Here is a 25,518-nt window from a genome sequence, read left to right on the forward strand (position 1 = left end):
CCACCTCACAATTATATGAATGTGCAAACATGGTTCATGCAGACATGGGGAAACACAGAGGGTGAGAGAGAGCAGACATTTTAAGCTATAAACAGGGAATCTGAATTGAGCTGCACTTTCTCAACACAATTGCTTGAAATCGGGTGTCAAAGTTAGTTTAAACATGAAATCTGAACTGCATGCCAGGCCAAAACATAATCTAAATAATTTATAGTTTGAAACTGTAATTTAGTCAAATCAAAAGTATGCATGTTAGATAAAATGAGTTTTGTGGGGTTAACGATAACTGACAACAGTGATATCAAACAATGAGGCCTTATAATGAATGTCCTGACATTCAGATCTTATCAAGCCAATCCATGGAAACGCTTTTGTTTGACAGACTTTGGTTCATATAAACCTGCACCTTGTGATAACAACTGCTGAGCGCCACTTCCTCTGACAAAAATCTAATTGTGTTGTGATATAGGAGGACTGCGCCATGTCTGGCCACTTCTGCGTGACAGTGCCTCCTTAGTGGAGGTAACTGTTACCGAGGCCTGCCTAACACTGTTTATACTCAGTGATCCATTTTGAGACATGCAAGGCCCCCTTTTGCCCTGCTAGCAAACACTGAGGATTTCATGATGTTTACTCTGTATATACAGGAGTCAGCTTAAATAAGACTTCCATGACTGCTGGATCCCCAGAAAACTGATGGACTAGATTAGACTTTGGCCCAAACTTGGAACTCTTGGCATTCTGGCCCATTTTGACCCAAGCAAGGTTAATAAAACATCAATATTTATGTTACGATGGGGTTCTTTGTTCTGGTCAGAAGCCAAGCATACAATCTGTGCTGAATTGTATGATAAAACACAGATTTTTTGGTAGCTATCACAACATTTTACCAGTACCAGATTGCATTTTGGTTTGTATGCAGCATATATGTCTCTTAAAAGTTGTTCCCTTGATGATCACTGTAATATTTATAGGAACAAATAGGCCTATGGGAGGCTGTTAATTTAGTTTATGGTGGATTGTGACCTTTTGATCTGTAATCTAATTTAAACCCAACTCTAACCATATGGTAATTCTCTAATTTTCCTAACCCACAGTGATGATTTAAACTGTTTTTATTCATCTACAATTTATTATAGGATCACTTTGCTTGACCTATATCTTGAGGTCTCTGTGTGAGTGTGAATACATGGCAAACTAAGAAATAGAAAGCACAGAACCGTCTAATCTCAATCTCAGCCATAAAACTGCATTCCGCAAATGCCAAACTATTGTCCACAGCAGCCTCTAAATCATGTGCCCCACTTTAGGCGGCAGCGCATGACTTTTTCCTGCCTCACTGATCACCAGGCTCTCTCGAGGGGCAATCCGTTGAAAAGTGCAGCCTCATTTGATAGGCCTCAGTCTTTTATCCAGGAGAAGTCTTAATAAGAGGCTCCTCAATTCTTTAAATCCTCTTATCTTGTCTCCAGATCTGCCGTGAAATCGCGCAGCTGAACTTCCTGCGCGTAAAATCCTGCTGATGTCACATGACGCAGTGGTGTTGTGAAGCTCTGCGGAAGGAAGAAGAAAAACGCAGCAAATAGCTCAGCAGCAGCAGAAGAAACAACGAAAACGTCTAAAAGCTACAAGAAATCCTAATCTGAAAGTTTTGGGCTGCAGAGATACTGGATGCTGTAATCATCCGGCCCAGAAAACTCACAGTAAGTTGTTGTGACATGAAGTTTAAGAGTGTGTGTTTGTTTCTGTTTCACGGACAGTCAGTGAGTGTGTGTGCCTCAAGGAAGTTAAAAGCTTAAAGGGGAACTAACTTCTTGGTTTAGGTAAAACATGAAATGTAGTTTACGGATCGGATCGGCTTCAAAAAAAGATGCTGGATAATAATAGTATCAGTCAGTTTAATTATGCCATTTCTTTGTCATTGTCCCATTGTCCTGACTCCACATTCACTGTACTGTAGGGAGTCAACTGCAGCACAGCACTCACAAGATCAGATGCATTCAAGGCTCAGCAGTGTGTATCTGATCAGCTGTGGTGATGTTTTGGCTTTTAAGGAAGTGTTGCAATCATATTTTGTTCCTTTCTATCAACTTCAAAGTATACAAAAAAGACTCTATGTTCATGATCATTCACTTTTAAAATTATAGCTCTGTCTCTGTAAATAGACTTTTTGCATGATGTGGAAATCACATAAATAAAGTAAATGCCTTGCAAAAATGGTTTAAAATGAGAGCATGGTATTCTGTATGAGAGCCTGACTGATATATAGGTCAGCTGATATTATTGGACCCTATTAGCCTATCACAGATATAGAGGTATATCAGCATATATGTTCATATGTTTTTTATTGTGCATTTATTATATTCATTTATAATGATTAGAGTCCCAGTGAAATGTATTGTTTCTGGGAACTGATGTCATTTCATACAGCAAAGTTTATTGTTAAACTGTAAAATATTATGCCTCCATTACATATCGTTGTCAGTGTGTTTGATAATCACATTTGAGCAATCATTGCAAAAACATTTTTTTACTCCCTAATATCGGCATCAGGCCCAAAAATCCAGTCCCAGTCAGGCCCTACTTTGTATTTCACAGCACATGCCACACATTTATCACCAAAAGAAAGCAGATCTCAGCGATTACCACATGATCACTTTGTCTCATGTCACACACATGCACACACACACACACACACACACACACACACACATACACACACACCTCTATGTGCTTACTGATCATTTTTCAAGCACCCTTATTTCTGCTTTGACTAGTGTTGGAATATAACTGAGTACATTGACTCAACTACTGTACAATTTCAAGGTATTTGAGAATTTACCTTTTCTGCTTCTTTCACTCCACTACATTCCACAGGGGAATATTGTACTTTTTACTCCAGTACACAACTGTAGTTACGTTTAAAATCAATAATGTATATGTAAAATATATGATCAGTTTGTTACATGTGCATTGTTATATATTAGTATCAGTATAAGGTAAGTTTTTTTAAATGAGCTCTACCTTAAACATTAAATGCTTCTTATATGTGCAAAGAATTATCAGTTTTAATATTCAAATAATGTACTGTACATACATTTATAATAAACAGAACAATACATTGGTCAATTTTAAAAAACGAGTACTTTGAACTTTTTATACTTGTAGTACATTTTGCTGACAATACTTTTAAGTAAGTATTTTAAATGCAGGTCATTTACTGGTAATTGAGTATTTTTTCATTGTGGTATTGCTCCTCTGAGTGCCTCTTCCACTACTGGTTTTCACTGATAATATCTTGAAATCCCCCAGGAGTGGCATTTTTGCCTCTGACCTGCCTTTTTTCTATGTGCTCTCACTAGAAGTTGTCATTGATAAAATATCAGCTGTTAGAGAGCGTTTATTTTAGGCCAAAAGGAGGGGGAGTGTGGGAAAATCAGTTCCTTGCCTCCGTTTACACCAGTGGCAAATGTTTTCATAGCCTGTGTGAAAATACATTTCTAGTGATTTTTAGGGACATGGACCACATCCACTTTAAGAGATTGTACATAGCATGAAAATGATAGTTTAAAGGTACTAATGAGATCGTTTTTTAACAACTTAGTATTCTGGGTTTAATTAAATGAAAAATGTAACTGAGAGTATCAAGGTTGAATTTACAAATAACTGCTGATTTATTTCACATCACATTTTGTTGGAATTAAAGATAATACGTAGTATACTTTTCTCTCTTGTAGAGGTGTCTTACTCTGAGATAATCTATTTATCATAATAATCATATAAATAAGTTTTTGTGTGCTTCCAAAATAGCAAAATGCTCAGATCACATCAGTCCTGAAATTGTGGCTTTGTTTCCCATTTCTCACATGTCCTAATCAGTATCAGTATAAGTTCGGTATTCTGACATACAAATGCAAGCACATTAAAAATGCATATTTGCTCTGGAATAACTTAAATGGTAAGTGTTATTTCAACATTTTAGCACTAATCTCTTTTTATCAAATGGAGATGTAGCAGTGCCATTCCTCTCTGACACTTTTAGACGCTCTTCAGCTCTGAACAGTATAATTCCAGACGCTTTATGCTTCAGAAAATTTCTCCCCAGACTCTGTTTTATCTCTTTTGCCTAAACACTTTTAACCTTTTCTTTATAGTGTTATGCAGCTGAAATGGTTGGCATAGATAGGACACTGCAGTAAAACAGGACAGGTGTGCATCTGTGGTCCAGATGAAGGGCTTGCTGATAGCCAGTGAGAGTGCTGAGGTCCTCTTCCACTGGACCGACCCAGAGTTTCAGCAGAATATCCAGGAGAAGTATGGAGCAGCTCAAGAGGAAGGCCAGGGGGTAAGGAGGAAGAAAATCACGTTGAACAGATTTTTGATGTATGTATGATGTATGATTCAAATATTTTTTTAATTTTAGCCTCCTGCCTTCGAGGACAGCATCAGCACTCTGTTTGCTCCCATCATTATCTCCTGCAGTACTATGATCGACAGGATGGGCGAAAGCTACACCTGCTTCACCACAGAAAACAAACACATCTATGTCCTACACCAGGTAGAACCTGCCGTCGAAAAGAAAAGCTGTCTCCTCTTCTGTAAAAATCCTCAGATTGGTTCCATCTTTGTCGTGATGTAGAAATAATTTTCCTAACACATATAACCTGTAAAACCCTGTTTTCTAACCCTGTTTTGAAATGCCCTGTTGTATAATGTCTGCATACTAGAACTTCCCCTTGCTAACAGTAATGGCACTGTGACCTTAATCCAGGCCTCTCTTACAAGTGAGGCATCACATTTGTCATGTGAGCCTTGTTAAGATATCAAACCAGGCTTTGTCCTTCTGTAGCACATGGAGGCCAAACACAGTATTTTTGGTCTTTCCCATGCAGTCATGGATCATGTAGAGTGCACAGAGTGCAGAATGAGCTTCAATGCATCAATTTTTACTTTATTTTCTACTTTAGTCGCATGTTTGAATCAGTAACAGCTAATTAGGTAATTTTGTGCCTATCTCAGTTTGACGAGTGTCTCTACATTGCTGTGAATGGAGATGGTGGGGAGGGAGAGGATGATCTGAAGAGGAAGATCTATGTGATGAAGAAGATAATTGAAGTCATGTTTGGCATGGTCACCCTCAGCGGTAACCTCCTTAGGAAAGAGTAAGACATTTTGTTTATTCCCTCTTGATTTTGGATGTTGTTAACGTGCTAATTAACATGAACTGTGCTGTTTGTCACCAGGCTGCGTCCTCAGGACACTGAGCACAGAGCACGCCTGTGGAAGCATCTCCAGAGCCTGCTGGAGACATACAGCCACCTCAGAGAGAATGACCAGAGCTTCTTAGTCGAGGTAGAGGGCACTACTGTCATCACATATATTATTACATATCATTGCTGAGATCTAGGGACAGTAAAATACCAAAAGACACAGCTTAACAGTAGACATTTGCCATGTTGTGACAAGTTCAAGCAAATATCTTCCTCCCCGCAGGAGTTCAAAAAGATGTTATTGTTCTGTTGAAATTATGCTAATGAAAAAAAGAAAGAAGATTTTTTAATAGCTGGACTTCATGCATGATGTGGTCAAATATGACCTGACTTAGCACCCTGATTACAATAATATATATTTAATACTGTAACACTGCTCTGGATTCTACCCGGTTACATCATTTGAAGGTGAGACTCTGTCTATGTTTGCTGCTGTGCTACATTGGGTTTGGGATATAACACTTTTAACCACTAGATGGCAGCAGCAGTAAAAGCCAACATTTTCTCAGCATTTAAAACCCCTTTTCAATAGGTGTTGAAATAGAAGTACTGTACCTTTTTACCTTACCATTTGTTTGTTGGGTTGTGTACTTTGTGATGAGACTGTGATCATGGTTCTTTCTGAACCGTAGCGATAATGTTCAGGCCATTAACTATTTAGCTATACCTACCAAAACTTCACATTTAAGTAAAAAAAATATTAACATGGTTCTTTTTTTCCTGGATTATGTAAAGTATTACCAGAAAACCCTTCAATGTTCTCCTATTAACAATATTAATTTAGGTTAGATTCCCCTTTCAGGCTGTGCCTCAATGGTCAAAGTCACTTTTAGTTGTGATTTAATGAATTGTGCCACTCAAAAATGTGCAAGGGTAAATGCGTGGTCAAGTGGGATAGAGATGCTCCCATGTCATCTCCTCTTTGTGTCGTCTCTCTCAGGCAGTGGAGAGGCTGATCCACCCCACGCTGTGTGAACAGTGTATAGAGTTTCTGGAGCGCCGCCTAGTTCAGCAGCTTAACAGCAGCGTAGAGAGAGCAGGAGAGGAGGTGCTGCATGCCTTCATTCTGGTTCACACCAAACTGCTTGCCTTCTACTCCAGGTACAATCAGTGCAGATAGTTTTCATAAACATTTCGTATTTATTTCGAGAATAAATGTTACTGTTTGCACTCTGAAGTTGTTTTCATCTGTACTTCTCATTTTTAAGTCTCTGAAAATGTTTCTATAATGCCCTGTCTTTGATTTTACACTCACTGCAGCCGGAATGCAAGCTCACTCGCCACCTCAGACCTCTTGACCCTCATCATCATGGCACAGAATATGTTTCCTAGCAACATAGATGTAGATGACCCCGGACCTGAGGTAGGAAATGCTGATGGACACCCATATAACACCACAACAGTTTCTGATTGTTTATTGTGAATTGTTTGTGTTTTTTATGAAGGATGTTGAGAGTACATCTGGCTCTGGTCCTGAAAGTTTTTACACCCCAGAGCCTTCGCCTACAGACAGAGACTCAAGCACTTCAGGTGGGTTGTGTAGTTGAGTGTGTGCAGTTTGTTTAGTTATTTCTATTTCTACGTCTTCTTTCTGTGTGTGATTTACTGACATGCGTTCATTTTTGTGCCACCAGAAAAGCCAGTGAGAGGCAGTACTCCTGTATTTGAATTTGTGGACCCGGATATACAGGTGAGAATATATCTCAGTGTCTACTCCTAATAGTTAATCTTGATATATTCTCTGCAAGATAAACCACTTATTGGTTTGGAATGACACCTCACATCTTGAAACATAATTATGTCTTCAGATGGCAGAGGACAGCTTACGGACTCTGGAGGTTCCTCCACCTGACCCCTCAACTCCACGTAGAGTCTTCTTAGAGGTCTCACAGAGAGAGGGGCTGTATCCCATGATGCCTCACTCCATGTACTGTCTGCCACTGTGGCCTGGCATCACACTAGTGCTGCTAACTAAGGTTTGTGAATAACGACTCAAGCCCACATGTGTACTTCTCATTTTGCTTACAATTTTCGTCACAGCTCCCTATAGCAGTCTTACTTTTTGGCCAGTGGGGGGCACTTTTTAGTTGATTGAAAGATCTTCTCTGGATAAGTTTTAGATTACTCTACCGTGAATGATAATTAGTCTCTTTTTTGTGGGGGTTTTTCCACAGAAAACAGTTTTTAAAATCCTTAAAGTAACATCTCCTCATTCTCCCTCATTGAAAACTCCAGACTCTTTGCATATGCAATATTTTTCATTTTAAAAGTTTAAGTGCTAGACACAAGATGTCTCCTACTTCACTGTAAGGTCCATTCTCAGTGTCAGTGCACTGGAAGCTTTAAATTTCCACACCACTTTGTATAAGTTAAATTTAATGTAATACAATTACAGCACCACAATTAACCTTTAAACTAGTTGTGATATTAAATATCATGCCTGTAGGTACATGCCTTAAACTCAGTCAGTGAGCACAGAAAACCCTAACCTTAACCCACTTTAAGCAGATGAATTTGAAAACTCTGCACATACATTATTCTGCACAGTGAAGCTCAAACATCCAACTGAAATAACAAGAAGCAAAAGACATTTTCAAGTGGAGGGGTTAACTAACTATAGGTTTATGTAGTGCTTACAGTATCCAAACTTATCTTTTCACCCTTGTTGACCCATTTAAGTATCTGTATTTATTTTAATCAGATTCCCACCAGTGCAGTGGCCATATCAGTGTATACATATTTGGAGGCTTTTGCCAAGCTGGAAAAGCGCTTAAGTGAAGGCCAAGAAGGTTCTTCTGCTACTAGAGGCCAGCCAACGATACACGACATCCGAAGCAAACTGGATAAATTCATTAAAGCCCTGGGGCCAAGTGAGATTCAGGTATGTGATTGTATGTGTGCTGCATACCAACATTTTGTATTTTGTCTGCTTAGTTGTTCCATGAAGCTTTTAGTCATATATGTGTCCATTTATGTAACATTGTAACATTTTATTTAACTGAAATTGCACTTTAAAAACTTCAAGAATAACTTTCTGATAGTACATGTTATGATATATAGTAAAGAGAAGCACCTCATAAATGAGCCCCTGTTCACCCAAGATTGAATAAATGTGATGGTGAAAAATTATTTTCAGTTAAATCACTGGCCTCAAAATTAAATCTGTATTTCACTCCTCCCATTTGTTTCTAGTCTGCACAGTTACAAAATGTCTGGACAGAGTTCAAGAACAGAGCATTTGCTAGAGGAGGACCTGGGTTCAACAAAGAGTAAGTCTGCTGCAGCCCTCTGCTGGCCAGAATGCTTCATAACAAATCTGCTGGTTGATCCTTTGAATGATTATGTCCATGTTTTTGTTTTAGTCTTATCCCGTGGTGTAAGAATATGAAGACACAGCTGTGCGGCGTATACCGACAGTGTTTCTTTATTGACTCTGGGTCTGCCGACATTCCTCGACGACTCTCGCCCAGCCTGCAGGAAAGAGCCCAGTCTATGGTGCAGTGTGTATCAGTCAGCTGAATGTCTTTTTACACTAATATTTTTTTCCTGTTACAGTTATTTCCAAGAGTACACACATATATTGTATGTCTCTGTTTTTGTCTGCCTCTTACACTCTTTCTCTGTCTCTTCCAGGGAAAAACTGATGGACTGGAAGGACTTCTTGTTAGTGAAAAGCAAAAGGAATATCACTATGGTGTCATATCCTACCCACAAAATCAACCCACGTTGTGTATAATCCCTTTGATTAGCAGAACAAAACTAAATTAATAACATTTCTGGATGTGCTTGCATAATTCAGGGGTTCCAAAAATTACAGTGCATACGTAGGCAAAATATTACCAAGTATAGCACACTTTTATCCTCCATGTATTAGCCTTGACCCAGTTATTCTTACTTACCTGGAGGAGTTCCCTGGCCTTATTCATTTTATCTGTGTGGACCGATCCACCGGCCAAATGATCGCCCCATCCCTCAACATCACGGAGCGCACCACCTCTGAGCTGGGGAAAGGACCAGTCGCTCAATTCATCAAAAGCAAGGTGATGCTGGAAGTGTCTTTTTACTGCTAACTGTGTCTTAAAAAGCTAGTTGATAAATCAGCATACCAAAAATCTGGTATCGCTTCCAGTGCTTCCAGTGCAAATTTAGTTATTTTCAGTAACTGTAATCATGAATACTTTTGTCCAAATGCAGCGTCTTTCTAAATATCTTCTATAATGCCATGTTGCAGGTGTGGAGCTTGGTCAGCACAACACGGCGATATCTCCAGAAAGGTTACTCCACTGTCACATTGCGGGATGGAGACTTCTACTTCTGCTACTTCCTCTGGTTTGAAAATGAAACAGTAAGTTACTAGCCTATTGTGTTTGTATTCAGTGGGAAAAACAACTTAAGTTTATCAGGCTGTAACACATCATCATATGATATGTACTGCTTATCTAATCCATCAGGGCTTCAAGTTAGAGGCAGGGGAAATGCCCATCCTACCTGATGATTCTGCCCCCATTGGGATGCTTGCTTGGGACTATTACAGGTAAACAACTGTGTCTGATAAAAATAGATGTGATTCATTCTAAAAGAGAGTGTTGCTCACTGTAGAAAGTGATGTGTCCTGCAGGAAGTTGCTGCGGTACTACAGTAAGAATCACCAGGGTGAGGTGGTGAAGTGCTACGAGCTGCTGACAGTTCACCTGGGGGTCATCCCCACTGAGATCATCCTCCAGCACTGCCGACAGTTGGCAAGCAAGCTGTGGGAGCCATCTCGCAATCCGCTGCTGTAGACACAGTGACTTAGTTGTGTACACAACAAGAAATTGACTGCATTGCTAAGAACAGAAAAAAAATATCTTAAAGCTGCACCCTGGGCCTATGTTTCACGTTTCCATAGTTTGACCTATAGTGATTTATTGGAAGCACTTAAATTTATGATTAGCACAATTAAACACCATTGTGCACTTGATGCACTATTGATGTATTTATAGGAAGTAGCTTGACTATATACTGTAACTCCTTTTTTTTACATTGTAATATATTTTTTGAATACTCAATTATGACCTGTTTACTATTTATTAGTAATATGTTGTTATAATGTATGTGTTTAAAATTTTAACTGCCACTGATTGGTTTTATAAATGCAGATATTGTAAATTTGTGCGTGTACTACTTCTGATCTTATTACATGTATGAACGAAATATGCAACACTGTATGTCTCTCAATAGATATTTCCCTATTTGGAAAGACAAAAATGATCAGTGCTCTCACATTCATTTGTTTATTGAACCTCTGTAAACACAGAATTCAAATAGTACTATTTGAACCACTGACCATTGCATCCATTTCACTAAATGCAGCCAGCCACAGAGTTTGTGTCTATGTGTGATGGTATAATTATTCAGTCATCTGACAATTACTATTGTTGTAACAGGTGTTCACCAAATTCAAAGGAGAGTTGCCTATAGGTTAGTCTGTACATTTATGGATACCTCTCATAGTGAGAGGAAGGAGTGCATGTAGAGTTCATTGCATTTTCAGTCTCTGTCCTTGTCAATCATAGCGCTCCTGTGATGTCAGTCACAGCTTCTGCAGCCACCAGATCCCTCAAGAAGAGTTTCTCGGCACTGATGTCATGCACCACCTTGAGATTTGTAATACAACAAGACAGAAATAAATCATTGCAGCCAATAGGTGTAAAACCAATCTCAAAAATATCCAGGACAGAAGCAGGTTAAAATAGTTTCCTAACATAAACTTACTTGAGCCTTCATAGCATCCATGTGTATGGTCTCATAGTAGTGAAGTCTAGCATCTGGATGCCCCATATCATAGCCAAATCCTGCCAGGGTCACCTGGTCACACAGCTGTAAAGCCATCACCACAGCACTGGCACCTAGTGTTGGCACCATCTACTCGAGGAGAAACAATTTGATTATTACAAATTGATCATTTGTACAACCAGTAAAAGCACCATCTATTCAGCAATACTTTATTCTAACTGTAGATATGTTTGCTGGTCTGTCATTCCCTTGAAGGATAGGTTCCCAAATTTTAAGTCTTCCCTAAAACAACAGTCCAAGTGTTATTCTTGTTGTAATCATTTCCCCTGTTCATACTGGCCATTAATAGATGTCTTCATAATTCACTTTAAATGTAAATGATGGCGGACAAATTCCACAGCCCTCCTTCCATACAAAATTGTATTTATAAAAATGTATTTGCAGTTAATATGAAGCTTCAGTCATCTTAATTAGTAAAATCATTTCAGTATCTTTCAAATTTACAGTCCTTCAATGTAAATGGATCAACAGACTTGAAAAAATGTGAACCTGCTGTTTGGCAAACTCTCAATCACATTCTGAACAAACTGGATTCAAAGGGATTTTAAAGTAAAGAATATGGATTTATACATTTTAGAAACTCACATTTCCCTTTTTCAGAGCATATTTCTGAATGACTTGTCCAGTCTTGTGAATAATCTCTGGGTGGAGGATCCTGAAGTTCTCTGGTCTCAAGGGAATATCATCCACCACCTCCCTCCAGAACCACAATTTGGACCAGAAACTCTATTAATAACAACACAGAAGATGTAGCGTGTGTAAGGCAGTGAGTGTGATGATGTGGGAGCGGTGTGGCTACATGAGTTGCTGTGAGACTCACGCCTTATGTAATAAACCATTTCTGTGTGCAATGGTTCCTGGAGTGCATACCCACCAGAGGTTGTTTGGTGATGACAGAAGTGAGCCAGTCCAGATCCAGGCTCTTAAAGACCACTAGAGCAACCATAGTGGTGTTTTTATACTCATTTGCAGAGTGGGGTGCTCCCTCTGGATACATCAGGCGGATGGTGGTGCGGGAACCTGCATCTCTTTCAAAGCCAGACACTGGAGCATTATTCAGCCTGATGAGATGAGATAAATGTATCAAATTAAATGAGTTTATTTGATTTAGGGTATTTTATTCATATCTTTTTTTCTTAAACCCCTTTAAAAAAAATTTAAAGCAAAGTCCATTTCCACAGGTTGAAAATTGCAGACATAGTTTATCATTACTAAAATATCCTCTTATTTGTGTCTGACACTGGAAAACATACCTGATAATGATGTCATAACGATCTATATGGGATCCAAGATGGCTCCCATGAAGAACCCCTCCATTGCCCACCACCACACATCGCTTGCAGCTGCCCTCATTCCTCAGTGATGGAGGCAGGCCAGGCTGAGGCAGAGAGGCGAGAGCCAGGGCAAGATTCTCTTCACTACCCTGGAGCCCCAGAGGAGGGGACAGATCCCAGGCCAAGGGCCTGTCCTGCTGCACAAAAACAGGAATGTCCTGGAGGCCTGCAGAGCTGGACAGAGGCTTGAGGTGGTTCAGACACCAGTGAGGTTGACAGGGGCCTGACAGCACGGAAGCTGACCAGTTTAGCAAAGCCTGAACGAGGGGCAAACAAGAGAGAAGTGAGACAAGAGAGAATCAATGATTTAAAAAGCCTGAGATGTGTATCTCTACCAGATCTTTGGGATGTTGGTAGTCATCGCTGAGAGCTGATGATTTATTGAAGGGGAAATATGCTGGAATCAGAATAGCTGAATAACATCCAATCAGCAGCACCACACTAAAGGCGAGGTTCTCTCTCCTGTACAGCAGAGAGAAAAGATCACATAAGTAGCTTTTTAATCAAAGACACATGATACAAATACCTGCGGAGCTGTACCTGCACAGGAAAAATCCCCTGGAGTCTGTCTTTGCGACCACTTGTTGTCTGTGAGTGACAGGTGTTGGTACTGCAGCCTCCGCAGCCTCAGGCAGCAGAGGAGAGCAGTCATCTGGGTCTTCGACACTCAATTGATTCAGCGTCACCATGGCACCTGCACTTCCTACTGAAACACATGAATACTTGACTGAACTCATGGTGGATAATATATTCTAAATCTGCCTGTGACAAAAAGATAGACTTTCTTAGTAACACCACAGAAATATTTAGAAATGTTAGCTGGATTACCATGTCACACATCTCACTATTAAATGTTAACAAGCACTGTCTTTTGAGTTTTTTTCTACATACTAAAGTATGAGTAGGAACATTAATCAGAGCCAAATGGATGGAATAACTCACAGGCAGCCTTGCAGAGAGGTATAAGGGTCTGTTCACCTGTGCTCCATAGTTGAGGGGAAAGCAGAAAGATGCATGTCCTATGTGGCTAAAATGGCTGCTGCCGCTCCCAACCTACTGAACTCTGCCTCCTCCCTCAATAACACTGGTTAACTATTAACATGTCACTATGTCACACTCTGGTAGACACTGCCTGTGTCTCTGTGTTTCACTGTGCATCCAATAAAACTTGAAGCGCCATCAAGAAAGCGTAAGTGTCCAGAGAACATGTAAAAAGTGTCTTTTTACCTAGCAGATGATCAAGAAACACATGATGGCACTTTAAAGCTTTGGTACATTTAAGGAGAATAGTTAAATATTTATGGATTGTGTGTGGTTACCCCTAAAGGAAAATTCATAAAGCTGTGGCAGGACACTGATAGACTGTTTGTGTGTCGTCAAATAATATTTATAATGTGCCACTTAACAGTAATAAAAACTTTATAAATAACATAATCACCCAAAACAATGTTTTTATGAGCACTCTTGTAAAAGATAAGTACAAAGTGTTGCTGCAAGAGGAGTGTGGAATGAGTAAAACAAGGAGCTTTCAGAATTAAATCACCCTCGGCTCATGGCCTGGGTGTGACCTCTAGGGTTGGATGTAATACGTGTGGGTATGTGTGTGGTACAGGTTTTCCTCATGTCGTGGGGACGTCAATTTGTTTACACAGTCATGTTGTTGGGACAAGGTTGGGACCTTGCTTATGGTGGTAAAAGCAAGTCCCCTTAATATAAGTAATACATTTCAGGGTGAATACTTGGCATAAAGTTAATTGAAGTAGTGTAATGTTTGGGGTTTTTGGGGTAGGGTAAGTGTAAAGGTCAGAGTTAGGCATATGGTGATTGCGGTAAAGGTTAGGCCATGTCTTTAGGAAATTAATGTAAGTCAATGTAATGTCCTGTGAAGTGATAGGAACAAGAGTGTGTGTGTGTGTGTGTGTGTGTGTGTGTGTGTGTGTGTGTGTGTGTGTGTGTGTGTGTGTGTGTGTGTGTGTGTGTGTGTGCGTGCGTGTGTGTGTGCGCATGACAGAGAGGAACAGAGGGAGGGCAAGTGCATACACACACACATACACATGCCAAAGTGCACAGACACCTGTTTGTTGGTGTAACACAATGTCCCACCGTGAACCCAGCATTCTAGTCAGGGGTCACTGGTATCATTATATTGTTTTTTGTTTGTTTGTAGCCATGCACATTTCATACAAACTGAAGAGGTTTTGCAGTGAGCAACCAAAGTGATGGACCAGAAAACAGGAAGAGAAAAGAAAGTTCAGGTAAGTGAGAGAAATACTGTTTACCAAGTGACATTTATGATGATATGCCTCACAATACTGTGATTATCATTAGATACTAAGGATTTTCAGAAGGCTGTACATGATTTATTTCTTAATATTAGTTTATATAATATATCATGATATTAGTTACTACATCACATCATATTGAGCTATTTCAGCTGATATATCCAAGAAAACATTAAAGTCAAACCTCAGAAATGTGCATTAGTATTAGTTGGCAATTTATAGGAATACAAAACACATAAACATGCAAATAGAAAAGATATGAAACAGCTTGCAGGTGGATACTTTTCTTTACTATCCTACTCTCATATGTTGGTCTGGAGTTTACTGTTGTCAGTAAATCCATGTCTAGTCAATGGTTTCTTTCTTGAAGTTAATTTCAAGTTTTCAGGGGGGGGGGGGGGGGGGTTTACAGTTGAGTGATCATATGCTGTGCAATTAAATACATAAACAGTATAACCCTATTAAGTCATAAAGTAAAGTCTGTGTATCAAGACATATGAGAAAAGTGAGATACAAACGCCTTTTTTAAAAAGAAATTGTATACACCATACACATGAATGAAATTACAACAAAGGATGATCAATTATTAAAGTAAATTCCATGTGAAGTCTAATTACTTACATAAATATATTAAAATTATATGGGTTTAGTGACCAACTGTTTTTAAGCACAGTCTACTAAATAACCCACTATCCAAGAACTTGTCACCAACAGAATTAATAACAAAGTATTTTATTACTAGAATATATCAAGTAGGACAAGAATGCCTGGCAGATAAAGGCATACATGTACAATGAAGGCACAGTCTAATTTTAACTATATGCCATTGATAAATAATGCAAAAGACAGCTTATAGCTATAGGAATCATTTTATTGGGGACAATATTTTATTATGGCCAGGCCTGCTTAGCACCATGCTGTGAATTTATTTTGACATTAACAGCATTATTTCCAGCTCTCAACACCTCTTACCCTTCTTGGCACTTCTGCTTTACAACTCCAATAATACATCTCTCATAGGCAAACTCGTTTTTTACATTATCACGGTCTCTATTATTTCCCAGGCAGAGGAGAGAGTGAGGAGAATCTCTTCAGATCTAGGCTGTGAGAGTTTGGACTTGACGTGAGTGGAGAATATCACAGAGCTTTGCAAAAGGAATAAGAAGATCAAGAAACCACACTCAACCAGTGGGTCTGTGGATATGCCTGTGGTGAGCCACTGTTGCTCCTACAAAAGAACCTTATCTTCATGTGCACAACAGAGATATGAAAAATTTAATTTCTCTCTCACTCTCTCTCTCTCTCCTACTGTCTTGTGCACACCAGGGGTCTGTGGATATGACAGAATTCATGAATGCTGCCAGTCGAGGCAAACTGAATACAATAGACAAGTATCTGGCAGATGGTGGCAATCCTGATGTTCATGATGAGGTCTACTCTCCCTGTGTGGCAGAAAGAAGATCAAATTTAACATACCACACTAAACTTTATTTCTACTTAAAATATTGTCTATTTCAATTTTCCTGTTAAAGATGACAGCACTACATCGGGCCTCTATGGAAGGACACACTGCAGTGATCCAAATGCTTCTAGAAAACGTTGCTTTTTTGTACAAATGATGGAGAGATTGGGTGAGATTATCTTTACACCTAAGCTCCAGCTTCTATAGGGGCCTGGGGTCATTACTGCTAATAGGATGGGGGCCCTCCTACTGTTTTTCAGCTGGGCTCCAGGGCCATACACTGGGCCTGCAGGGGAGGAAGCCTGGATGTTGTTAAAGCTCTGAAGAGAGGCTAACCTGAATGTTAGAGATAAGGTGAATGTGCATTTTCTATGTGTCTAAACTCATACTTGTGTATCTGTGAGTATACTGTACCAACTTAAACAGTTGGCCCTTTGTGTGTTTGTGTGTAGATTTGCATGCAAATATCCCTGACACAGTGTATTCAATGACCACCTTACAGTTGTATAGCACTCCTCTGCATGTGGCAACACGATCATTGTGGAGAATCTGCTGGCCTGTGGTGTCAAGATCAATTCCTGGGACAGGGTATGCAGTGTGTTTCATACTTTTCATCATCTCTGTTTTTCATTTCTTTCACTGATACGGTTTTCTCTACTCTTAGGAAGGGGACATGCCCATGCATGATGCAGTGCGGCTCAACAGATACAAAATAGCAAAGCTGCTCATAGCTGCAGGAGCTGACACAAAAATCATGTACATTTTTTTCATCTGACCTGTGTGTCTGGTCTAGTTTAATGATAATGTCAAAGGAAATGTATTGATTGTATTGTAAGATTGGTTGCTAACATTGAAAGTGTGCATATGTTACAGGAGGGAGTGACTGCAATCTAGCAGGTAAGACAATCGCAGTTTGACATAATGGAGACCCTGCAGAATCTGAAGCCATCTGACAACACCTCAAGAGAGGAGTGACAACTGTTCTTTATAACCTCACTTTCTATCTGTCTCACTATGGGATCCGAGCACATCATGCTATGCGTCATCCTATAGGAGTGAACAGATGTGAAGTGCACTCACCAACAAAATCTGCCTTTCATGGGCACGGCTGTTAAATCTCTGAGATTAGTCTGAACTTTGACACTAGGAAATGTCAGCTTGCATGTGACTGATTCAAGACGATCTTCTTAAGTTTTAAAAGAAGAAGTGGAAAAACATATGAATGAGAAAACTGTTGAATTTATTATACCTTATGCCAAGCTTTGGCTTTTGATCATTACTTTCACGGAGCTTTATGATCTGAGGAGCACTCATATAGTGAGTGATTTATAGTGTCTTTGTAAGTTGAATAACATTAATAGATAGTATTCTGCAGAATCTGCATTTGAATATACATCAAATGACCATTGTTTTATAACACACAGTAGCACTGTGTTTGGAGACGTCAGCTGACGATAGCAGAGATGACTGGTATGCCCCGGCTAAAGTCAGGGATTCAAGGGGAGCTCAGTGGACATATTTTCCTTCTATCATCAGTGGTTCAAATGTTCCTAAGGGAGACAGGTCATTTACAGTGGGGAAACCAACAGATTGCTCGTTATAGTTGTTTATGTATACTTAATCATTATGTATACAGCCATTCATTTCATGTGCACATTATGTTTGACAAATATTGCCCTACTGCTATGTGATTATAAAAAGCTGTTTTGAAATGTGTGCAGCTCACCAATGTGTTTTGTTGACAATTCATGAGATACATTATCAACCACACACATATTTCCTGTTCCAAGCAGGGCTGTGTCAACTGTCAATTTAGTGGATGCTGGAGTATTGTGTTCAATACAAGATTATATACACAATGTTACCTTTTTTGTCATCCTGATTCTAAACAGAGATATCATCACTACAACATAGTTCATATACCAGCAATAAAAAAACAACTCCCCTCTTAAATCTGTTGGACTCATACATGTTTTACAGCTTTAGTTCTGTCTTTTCCAATTCCATGTGAACTACAAGCAGTATGCTGCTGTGCTGTGATGTTGCTGAGGGCTGCAGTGGTGTAGAATGAGAAGGGGGATGGGACTGAAACTGAAGGCTTTTGCTTCGTGCTGTGTCGCAGTCAAAACCACAATATGTCTATCTACGAAACTGTTAAACTCCATGCTATGGCTGCAAATGTCACTCATTTTAGCTACTGTGTTCAAACATCAGGAATGGTTGCATTATTATCTCAAAATGAGCTACTTCGTTGTGTTATTGTGAGCAAGTGCATTGCTATGATATTCACTGAAAAACATGTATCTTTTTCAACACAAGGCTTTATTGAACACACCAACCGTTTACCATCCATGTGATGAATGCTCATACCTATTCCAGGAGAATGAGAGGATACTGTGTAGTAGTTTTCTCTAAGAGCACTCACAGCAACATTATATTGTTACTGAAAAAAAGGTAACCATGGCAATGATATTTCCTGGCAGGTGAAAATCTGGAGAGGCACGCTTTTAAAGCACCATTTGTTTCCAGTTGGAAATGGATGTGGGATTCTGGTGTATATAATTCCATTCAGGCAGAATTTATAGGCAAAGGAGGCTTTAGCAGGTGTTATCTTTTACATAGTGGAAAAGAAAAATACTATTACATGATTTTAAATAAAGCATATTACACACTTTGTACATACAGCAAAGATTAAAGTACCATTGTGTGCTTGTGGATTGAGGAACTGGAACATGCGCAGTCTCTAATGTTATCTTCAATCTTTATGATTGCAGCACTCTGATGTACCAAAGGGGGTATTCAAAGCAAGGAATAGTATGGGTTCATGATATTGAGTATTGATTTTCTTCTTCTTCATAGAATACGACAACAATGAAAATCGGTAACTGCAATAATCCAGACTGGAGACTTCAGGAATATTTACGACAGAATCTCACAACAATTCCCAGTTTAATCTTCAATCCTTTTGTTTTTCTTGCGCACTAAAGCCTTATTGATTTTTATTGTTGTTTTATTGTTCAGGTATAAGAAATAACATATGTAACTCCTGTTGATTGCTCCAGGCTTCCTTACCTATAGTATCATTCAATTGTCTTTGGTTGAAGTTCCATGAAGGAAACCCTAGACATGTCTACAATGCTTTGTAAGGCCTATTCACAGTTCAAGTACACTGAATTCATCTGAAATCACAGACTAGTTGTGATTGGCTATAAAGGTTAATAACGTCTTTTAAAAAGTAACACCATTATGTACCTCTCATGACCAATGACATGATTATGTCTTGATGCATTGATAAGTCAGAACAAACACCATCAACAATAAATATCTATACACTTCACAAAAAACACATACATTAGTATTAAATACTCCAAATCTGATAAATTCTTTCATTCAGCTGCCTCATTTATGTCAAGTTTGAGGATGTCCAGTCAACCTGGGTCTTTCAGGTTGTGCAGGGGAAAGCATGAAAGAATCATCCAGTTAAATCTCCTCTCCAATGATTTCCACTGGGAGTGGGAGGTTTATTAGAAAGAGGAGAGCTGCTGGACTTGTGAGTGATGGGAGCTGAAAACTCAGCACCAGCTTAGCAATGTGTCTCTCAGAGTGAAGGCAATCTTCAAACAGACCTCGAATTCATTAGGATGACAGACACTTGAGGGCAAATGATGCAGAGGACAAGGGAAAGGGAGGGCACGTCATCTGTGTCATCGGATTTTCAGACGGACACCCTTGAACTACTGTACTCTTGTACCAAAATATCTTTAAGGCAAATGTGAATACTGATCTTTAAAAAGACAAACACCAGTGGAAAAAATGCATTCCTTGAATGATAAAGTTTGCAGCAGCAATGTTGCACTCTCTGTCATGATGGATTGCAGCATTTTGAGGTGGGTATATCTAATTAGTGGCTAATTGTCTTCCCCATACAGACTTCCAACACTACACCTCCTCAGTTTATACAGGAAAAAAACCCTCTGTTGAGTACCAGACGTGCAACAAAATGCTAAAAAAAGAGGTCTCCCATATTGAGTTGCTTGGTGTAAGAAAGCTAACTGCTCTAGAGCAAAATACTAAGACACTATTTATGAGTACAAGATTCAGAACAAGAGAAAAACTGAATTTGCTGCTTTACATGACTTGTGAAGTTAAAGGTGTGCTTCATGGTTTTGTGCATTTCAAGTCAGGTTTTACAGAAATCCATTGTTTGGTCAAATTGCATGTGCATTCCAAGTCACTGTGAAGGCTAAGCAAGAGAGATGCAGAAAAAAGAGACAAAAGACACTGAGAGAAGAGCTGGAGGGGAGTATACAAGTACACATCCCTGAGGCCCTCCTGGAAGGTGCTGGAACCCAGACTGTTTCTCCTCCATGGTCATGAACAGTCAAAGTGCCAGACTGCGAGCATTGGTGGCTGAAGCCTGCGCCTGCTGCACCACTCCTGAACACTTCTCTCTCTTCTGCAGCTTGTGGTTTTGAAACAAGCCCTCATTTCGTGGGACTCCATGAGCTCCATCTGGGAAAGTCAATAGCCCTGCAGAACCAGACAGAGGACACTATGACTGATGACAGAGAGACAATATTGACCCCATGATGGCTGTTCCAGCAGTGTGACAGACTTACCATATCCCTCAACACGTCCGTCTTTGAATTCTCCTTCAAACTTCATGCCATCGTATCGACTGAAGATTCCTGTGCCTTGAAACTTTCCCTGTGCAAATTCTCCTTCGTATCTGACATGATGATAAGGGAGCAGGGTTAACAAAAGGCATGGTGTCATTTTTAACCTAACTGACAACAAGCTTCTGTCTATCTCACTCTTGCTTAACACACCTGGATCCGTCTGTAAATAGCAGAACACCGGAGCCATGGAAGAGTCCATTCTCAAACTGGCCTATATAGCAGGTTCCATCCTGAAACTTGAGCTGGCCGACACCATGTCTCCGACCTGGAAAATCACTGACCATCAGAGTGAGTAATGGACACACAAGAGATTGATACCATTTACAGATGCACACCATATCTACATGGGTGTCACCACGCCTCATCTAACCACTTAGCCTCTTACATGTTAATATTTCATAATAGTGTATAACATACTGTAAGAGACAACCTATTAAGCATGGCATTTGAACTCGCAATGCGGCTCAGGGTTTTATATTCACTTGGTATCGTAGAGCTACTACATATGTCACACAAGTCAGAACGTGCATGGATTAAGTATCCTTCCTCCCCTCGGTCAGCTAAAGGTTTACTACTGAATTAGGAGTCCCATCTGCCTCCTGTGCAGTGGGAATTACAGCACTCTAATCCAGCAGATTTTTTAGCAGGGATTTCTACTTTAGGATCCAGACAGCAAAACAGTCAAGGAATGTTCTTGCATTCCTCTCCTAGCAGTCTATGATCCACTACTAAAGCTTATAATCACGTCAGAGGGCACACCTACAAGTTTCTGCTACAACTAGCTTACACCTTGAATTGCCAAAAAGTAGGTGAAGGCTACAGGAGTACACCAGTTAATATGATGTGGATGGTGTTTCATTGGCCTACCAGCAGCTAAAAATAATCACCAAACCACTCGCATAAAAATTAAATTAAAACCCTGGATGATCTTGTTTCTGGTGTTTCCATTGATTTGGTCGACCTACAGCAGCTGACAGAGCCCTCTCTAAGATTCCCCAAAGAGGTCCAATGTCTAATCCAGAAGATTTGACAAAGCCAGAGCTGGTAAATCTGGCTCTGTTCGTCATGAGTTGCCAATGCTAGCTAATTGGGATTTGGGTAAATAGCTTGAGCTTGCATGTCACTATAGCATCACTGGGTGTTTGAGTGAGAGTTAAAGCAGCACAAGCGTCCTCATAATCTTTACTACAGGTGATATGATGTTTCCCCTTCACAGACAGATTTCACTTTTTAGTAATGCATATGTCCAAACAAGTTCATGAATAGAAGATATTTGCTCCCTCTGGTATTTGCATTTGTTCCTGCAAGCTTTCGCCTGATATAAAAACATTATCTATTACAGAAAAATATCCAGGACTGATGATTTAATGAGTGTCAAGCCCATACTGAGAGAGAGAGCCATTACCATAGATAATGTCACAAGATTTACTCACAGAGGCTGATTTATAGTACTCACTCGCATGTTACTCACATATCATTCTCCTCAAACTATTAAATATGGTCACAAATTTGGCTTGAAGTGTACAAAAAATATGAGTCAAGCTTAATGTATGTGCATGCATTTGTGAAAAAGATTATTCCTTTCAGAAAAGAAAAACACATGTAAGGGGAGATAGAAAAAACACCTGCAACTATTAATAAGAACTAATCATTTTGGGGTAATAGGAACCTAAATCTGAATATTTCCCCATCTGTCAACATCTCATCATTCTGTTTTGTGCTGCTGATAACTTACACAAATTATGCCTCAGGTACTAATTATGAGGACAGTATAGGTGTACAGTTGAGAAGGTCCCAGTGAGTCAGTGACACTGCAGACAAATTTATGACTAAGAATAAGGAATATCTTGCCTTCTTTCCATTCGCCATGGTACTCTTCTCCACTGGCATAGGTGAAAGATCCTCTGGTCAGAGTCATGTCACCCCTGTTTTCAACAACAAATTCATTTTAAAAAGACAGAAGAACTAAAATAACATGTTTATATTGGTGACAGGTAGTTTATATCTAAAAGTAGAACACACCACAGTTTTTGGGAGGAGATGGGCTTTGTGAGAGAGTAAGGGTGTATGTCTGCAAGACTTTGAAGAAACCTCTAGTCTCCTCTAGCTCTAAGATGCTGTTCTTTAACTGGCCAGGACCTCTGACCTCACATAGAAAGAAGCAAGCGAAGAGAGAATATTCCCTAATGGGATTATGGTGAGGATGTTGTCAACATCCATGCCAGCCTTCATGAATCCGAAAGAGGACATAGCTTTACAGTTGTTGACCATTTGCTTATGCAATACTCCAGTCCAGCTGAGTATTCATGACACAATGCTGATAAAAAACAGATCTACTGGCTGCATGTGGTTTAAGAACCCACAAATATCATTTGGCATCACCTTTAATTGGTGCAATGAATCAAGAAAGGGAAGTAAGGTATGCAAGCTCAGTGTTATAGCCTACTGGCTCATGTGACAAGTATTACATTTCTATAGTTACAGTACCAAACAGGATCATTTTGCAGGACATGCAACATTCACAGTTGCAACATAGTTGAAGCTTTCATCCCCTTTGCTTTCAAATAGGGTGGAAATTAAAGTCAGAAATGTTGTGGGAAAAGCCTTAATGTAGTTGCAATGTCACTGTGTGTGTGTGTGTGTGTGTGTGTGTGTGTGTCTGTGTGTGTGTGTCTGTGTGTTTTTTGTGGGTCGAGTTACTCCAGATCCTCTGTCAACCCATGTGTATGGTGGTGGTTGTGTTGAAGCCGATGTGAAACGCCTTCTATAAAGGGACAGACTTTAAAACGTGACAGCAGCATGACTACAGACATAAACAAAGGCTTGTCGCATGGGTCCCATTTCAAAAATGATGCTGAATGGCTGTCTTTCTTTCAAACAGAATGGCAGTCAGGTGTAATTTTACCCATGTGCCATTACCATTTAATTCATAATTCATCCGTTCACACAAAGACTGAGTCGAACGTCATTGTAAATATCCAACTTGTGAATGCCTGTCAATATGTGTCGACCAGTGCAGCCTTTAGATACATGTTGCGGAATAAGATCTACAGTCCTTGCATACCGACTGTAACCTCTAGCAGCATAGCTATGAGCGAAAAGCATCTAATAATGTCATAATGTAGGCCTACCTGTACGCTACGGTTGTCGTCTCTGAAGCATGGAACCACCTTACAAGAGCGGAGGGGCGTAAAAATATATGAAAACGCCGGCTGAGAAACGTATGCCGCATTCAGGTGTTCCTCGTAAACTCCTTCATCCGAGCTCTAACGTCTTAAAGGATAGTCATACAGGCTCCAGGTGCAAGTGATGAGGAAATGTGCTCTAAATGGCGTTTTAGTGGGTGTTTTATTTCAGAAATCATCTCGGCTGCATTGCAGCAGCTGCATTAACGGGGATATAGCCTATTCATTGTTTAACTCAGTCGATATGTACTCTGATAAAAACTCAAGCTTGAAGCTCATATGAAAACAAGCCATGTTTATTGTTTTGTTGTGTTCATGTTCGCGTTCATGCGCTGCGGATTATCACACTTCAGACTGCACTTGAAGGCAGCATCACTACAGCATCATTGCAGCCTGACCGCCGCGCTGTTTCATTGCATGACTATTGCTGGCCCTCATTGAAAACTTTCTCTGATTGGTCTGATGTGCTTCAGCTTTTGGACAGTGGCAGACATATTAAAGCCATTTTTCTGAGGCTTCTTGAAACGCTCAACACTATAGCTACACTACACCGTTTATTTAGGTTTTAACATTACTCTATGTGCAATGTGTAGACCATAACACTGCATACTCCAATGAACTATAAATAAAAGATATTCTTCATCTGTTCTTATTCGTACTAGCCTATACCACAGTCAACACCATACACTATGCACTCACTAGTAAGTAGCCTATAGGACTCAGGTAAAATGTTTCTCACTGGGCAGGTGCATAATATAAACATATCTTTTGCCATAAAAGTATGTTATTGTAACTCATAAAATGTCTTAAATAGCAAGGCATATTTCCTTTATTACTATTTATTACTGGTGCATGTGGGCACTGTTTACATATACTGTCTAAAAAGCTGGATTGTTACTGTGCCTAAAATCAAATTAGGTTACCGCTACATCTAAAACCAGGCACAGTTAAAGTAAATCACAGAAAAGTTATAAGCAAACTATCCCACTAAACATGAATTCAAAAATGATTCCTGCCGTAGGCCTATTTAGTAGCCTAATAATTCTGGTGTGACAGGATGCGGTATCTAAAATTATTTGAGATGAAGCCAGGGTCTAGTGGTTGGCCCTTTGGATATATTTTACATGTTTTATAGTATTTTTTCTTTCTTTTTATATTATATAGGATTACTTCATTTTTTGACTGCTATGCACCACGATACAAAGACAAATTCCTTGTATATTGAAACTTAGCTATTTTGAATGAGGTGGGGAAATGTCATAGAATATTTATTTATCTATCCTATACTTCTTTACCCTGTTACTGGCGTGCCAACTCACTAATTTAATCAGACCGGTTTGGTGACTTTGTGACTGAAACCTGTGAGCATTTCCCTGTGGAGAGATTTCCTCTCTTTGTACGCGGGGACGCGCGCGTTCCAGAGCGCTTCCTCTTCCCGTGCGGGTGCCCGCTAAAGAAGAACGATTAGAAA

The 25,518-nt window shown here is 39.7% G+C and overlaps 3 protein-coding genes and 2 long non-coding RNA genes across 8 annotated transcripts; 3 read left to right on the top strand and 2 right to left on the bottom strand.

The window, feature by feature from the left end:
• The first annotated feature begins 1,563 nt into the window (after positions 1–1,563).
• hps1 (HPS1 biogenesis of lysosomal organelles complex 3 subunit 1) lies at positions 1,564–10,513 on the top strand. 2 transcript variants are annotated; one of them, XM_053333021.1, is made up of 18 exons: positions 1,564–1,703; positions 4,155–4,345; positions 4,424–4,558; positions 5,020–5,162; positions 5,244–5,352; positions 6,211–6,371; positions 6,531–6,633; positions 6,716–6,800; positions 6,905–6,960; positions 7,079–7,246; positions 7,972–8,151; positions 8,463–8,539; positions 8,633–8,770; positions 8,904–8,968; positions 9,165–9,310; positions 9,502–9,615; positions 9,722–9,804; positions 9,889–10,513. In XM_053333021.1, the coding sequence occupies exons 2-18, from the start codon at positions 4,229–4,231 to the stop codon at positions 10,049–10,051; spliced, it is 2,043 nt and encodes a 680-aa protein (XP_053188996.1). In that variant the 5' UTR covers positions 1,564–1,703; positions 4,155–4,228; the 3' UTR covers positions 10,052–10,513. The 2 variants fall into 2 exon arrangements, with proteins under 2 accessions (XP_053188996.1, XP_053188997.1); XM_053333022.1 differs by lacking the exons at positions 9,722–9,804; positions 9,889–10,513 and having other exon boundaries at positions 8,633–8,765; positions 9,502–9,614.
• Positions 10,514–10,527: 14 nt separating this feature from the next.
• st3gal7 (ST3 beta-galactoside alpha-2,3-sialyltransferase 7) lies at positions 10,528–13,494 on the bottom strand. 3 transcript variants are annotated; one of them, XM_053333024.1, is made up of 8 exons: positions 13,382–13,494; positions 12,980–13,145; positions 12,775–12,901; positions 12,359–12,696; positions 11,980–12,166; positions 11,691–11,831; positions 11,025–11,174; positions 10,528–10,906 (listed from the first exon to the last, which is right to left on the bottom strand). In XM_053333024.1, exons 2-8 carry the CDS (start codon positions 13,126–13,128, stop codon positions 10,820–10,822), a joined length of 1,179 nt encoding a protein of 392 aa, XP_053188999.1. In that variant the 5' UTR covers positions 13,129–13,145; positions 13,382–13,494; the 3' UTR covers positions 10,528–10,819. The 3 variants fall into 3 exon arrangements, with proteins under 3 accessions (XP_053188999.1, XP_053189000.1, XP_053189001.1); XM_053333025.1 differs by having other exon boundaries at positions 12,980–13,142; positions 13,382–13,477; XM_053333026.1 differs by having other exon boundaries at positions 13,418–13,475.
• A 1,078-nt stretch (positions 13,495–14,572) lies between these two features.
• On the top strand, positions 14,573–16,319 carry LOC128372935 (uncharacterized). The gene is made up of 3 exons (XR_008322922.1): positions 14,573–14,694; positions 15,786–15,932; positions 16,048–16,319. It is a non-coding gene; the product is annotated as an uncharacterized LOC128372935 (long non-coding RNA).
• A 389-nt stretch (positions 16,320–16,708) lies between these two features.
• On the top strand, positions 16,709–16,936 carry LOC128372936 (uncharacterized). Its single transcript, XR_008322923.1, has 2 exons — positions 16,709–16,771; positions 16,848–16,936. It is a non-coding gene; the product is annotated as an uncharacterized LOC128372936 (long non-coding RNA).
• Positions 16,937–20,564: 3,628 nt separating this feature from the next.
• morn4 (MORN repeat containing 4) lies at positions 20,565–22,780 on the bottom strand. The gene is made up of 4 exons (XM_053333245.1): positions 22,714–22,780; positions 21,013–21,127; positions 20,803–20,912; positions 20,565–20,713 (listed from the first exon to the last, which is right to left on the bottom strand). Exons 1-4 carry the CDS (start codon positions 22,778–22,780, stop codon positions 20,565–20,567), a joined length of 441 nt encoding a protein of 146 aa, XP_053189220.1.
• Positions 22,781–25,518: the final 2,738 nt, after the last annotated feature.

Source organism: Scomber japonicus, chromosome 14 (genome assembly GCF_027409825.1).
Source record: "Scomber japonicus isolate fScoJap1 chromosome 14, fScoJap1.pri, whole genome shotgun sequence".
In the NCBI taxonomy this organism is placed as follows: domain Eukaryota; kingdom Metazoa; phylum Chordata; class Actinopteri; order Scombriformes; family Scombridae; genus Scomber; species Scomber japonicus.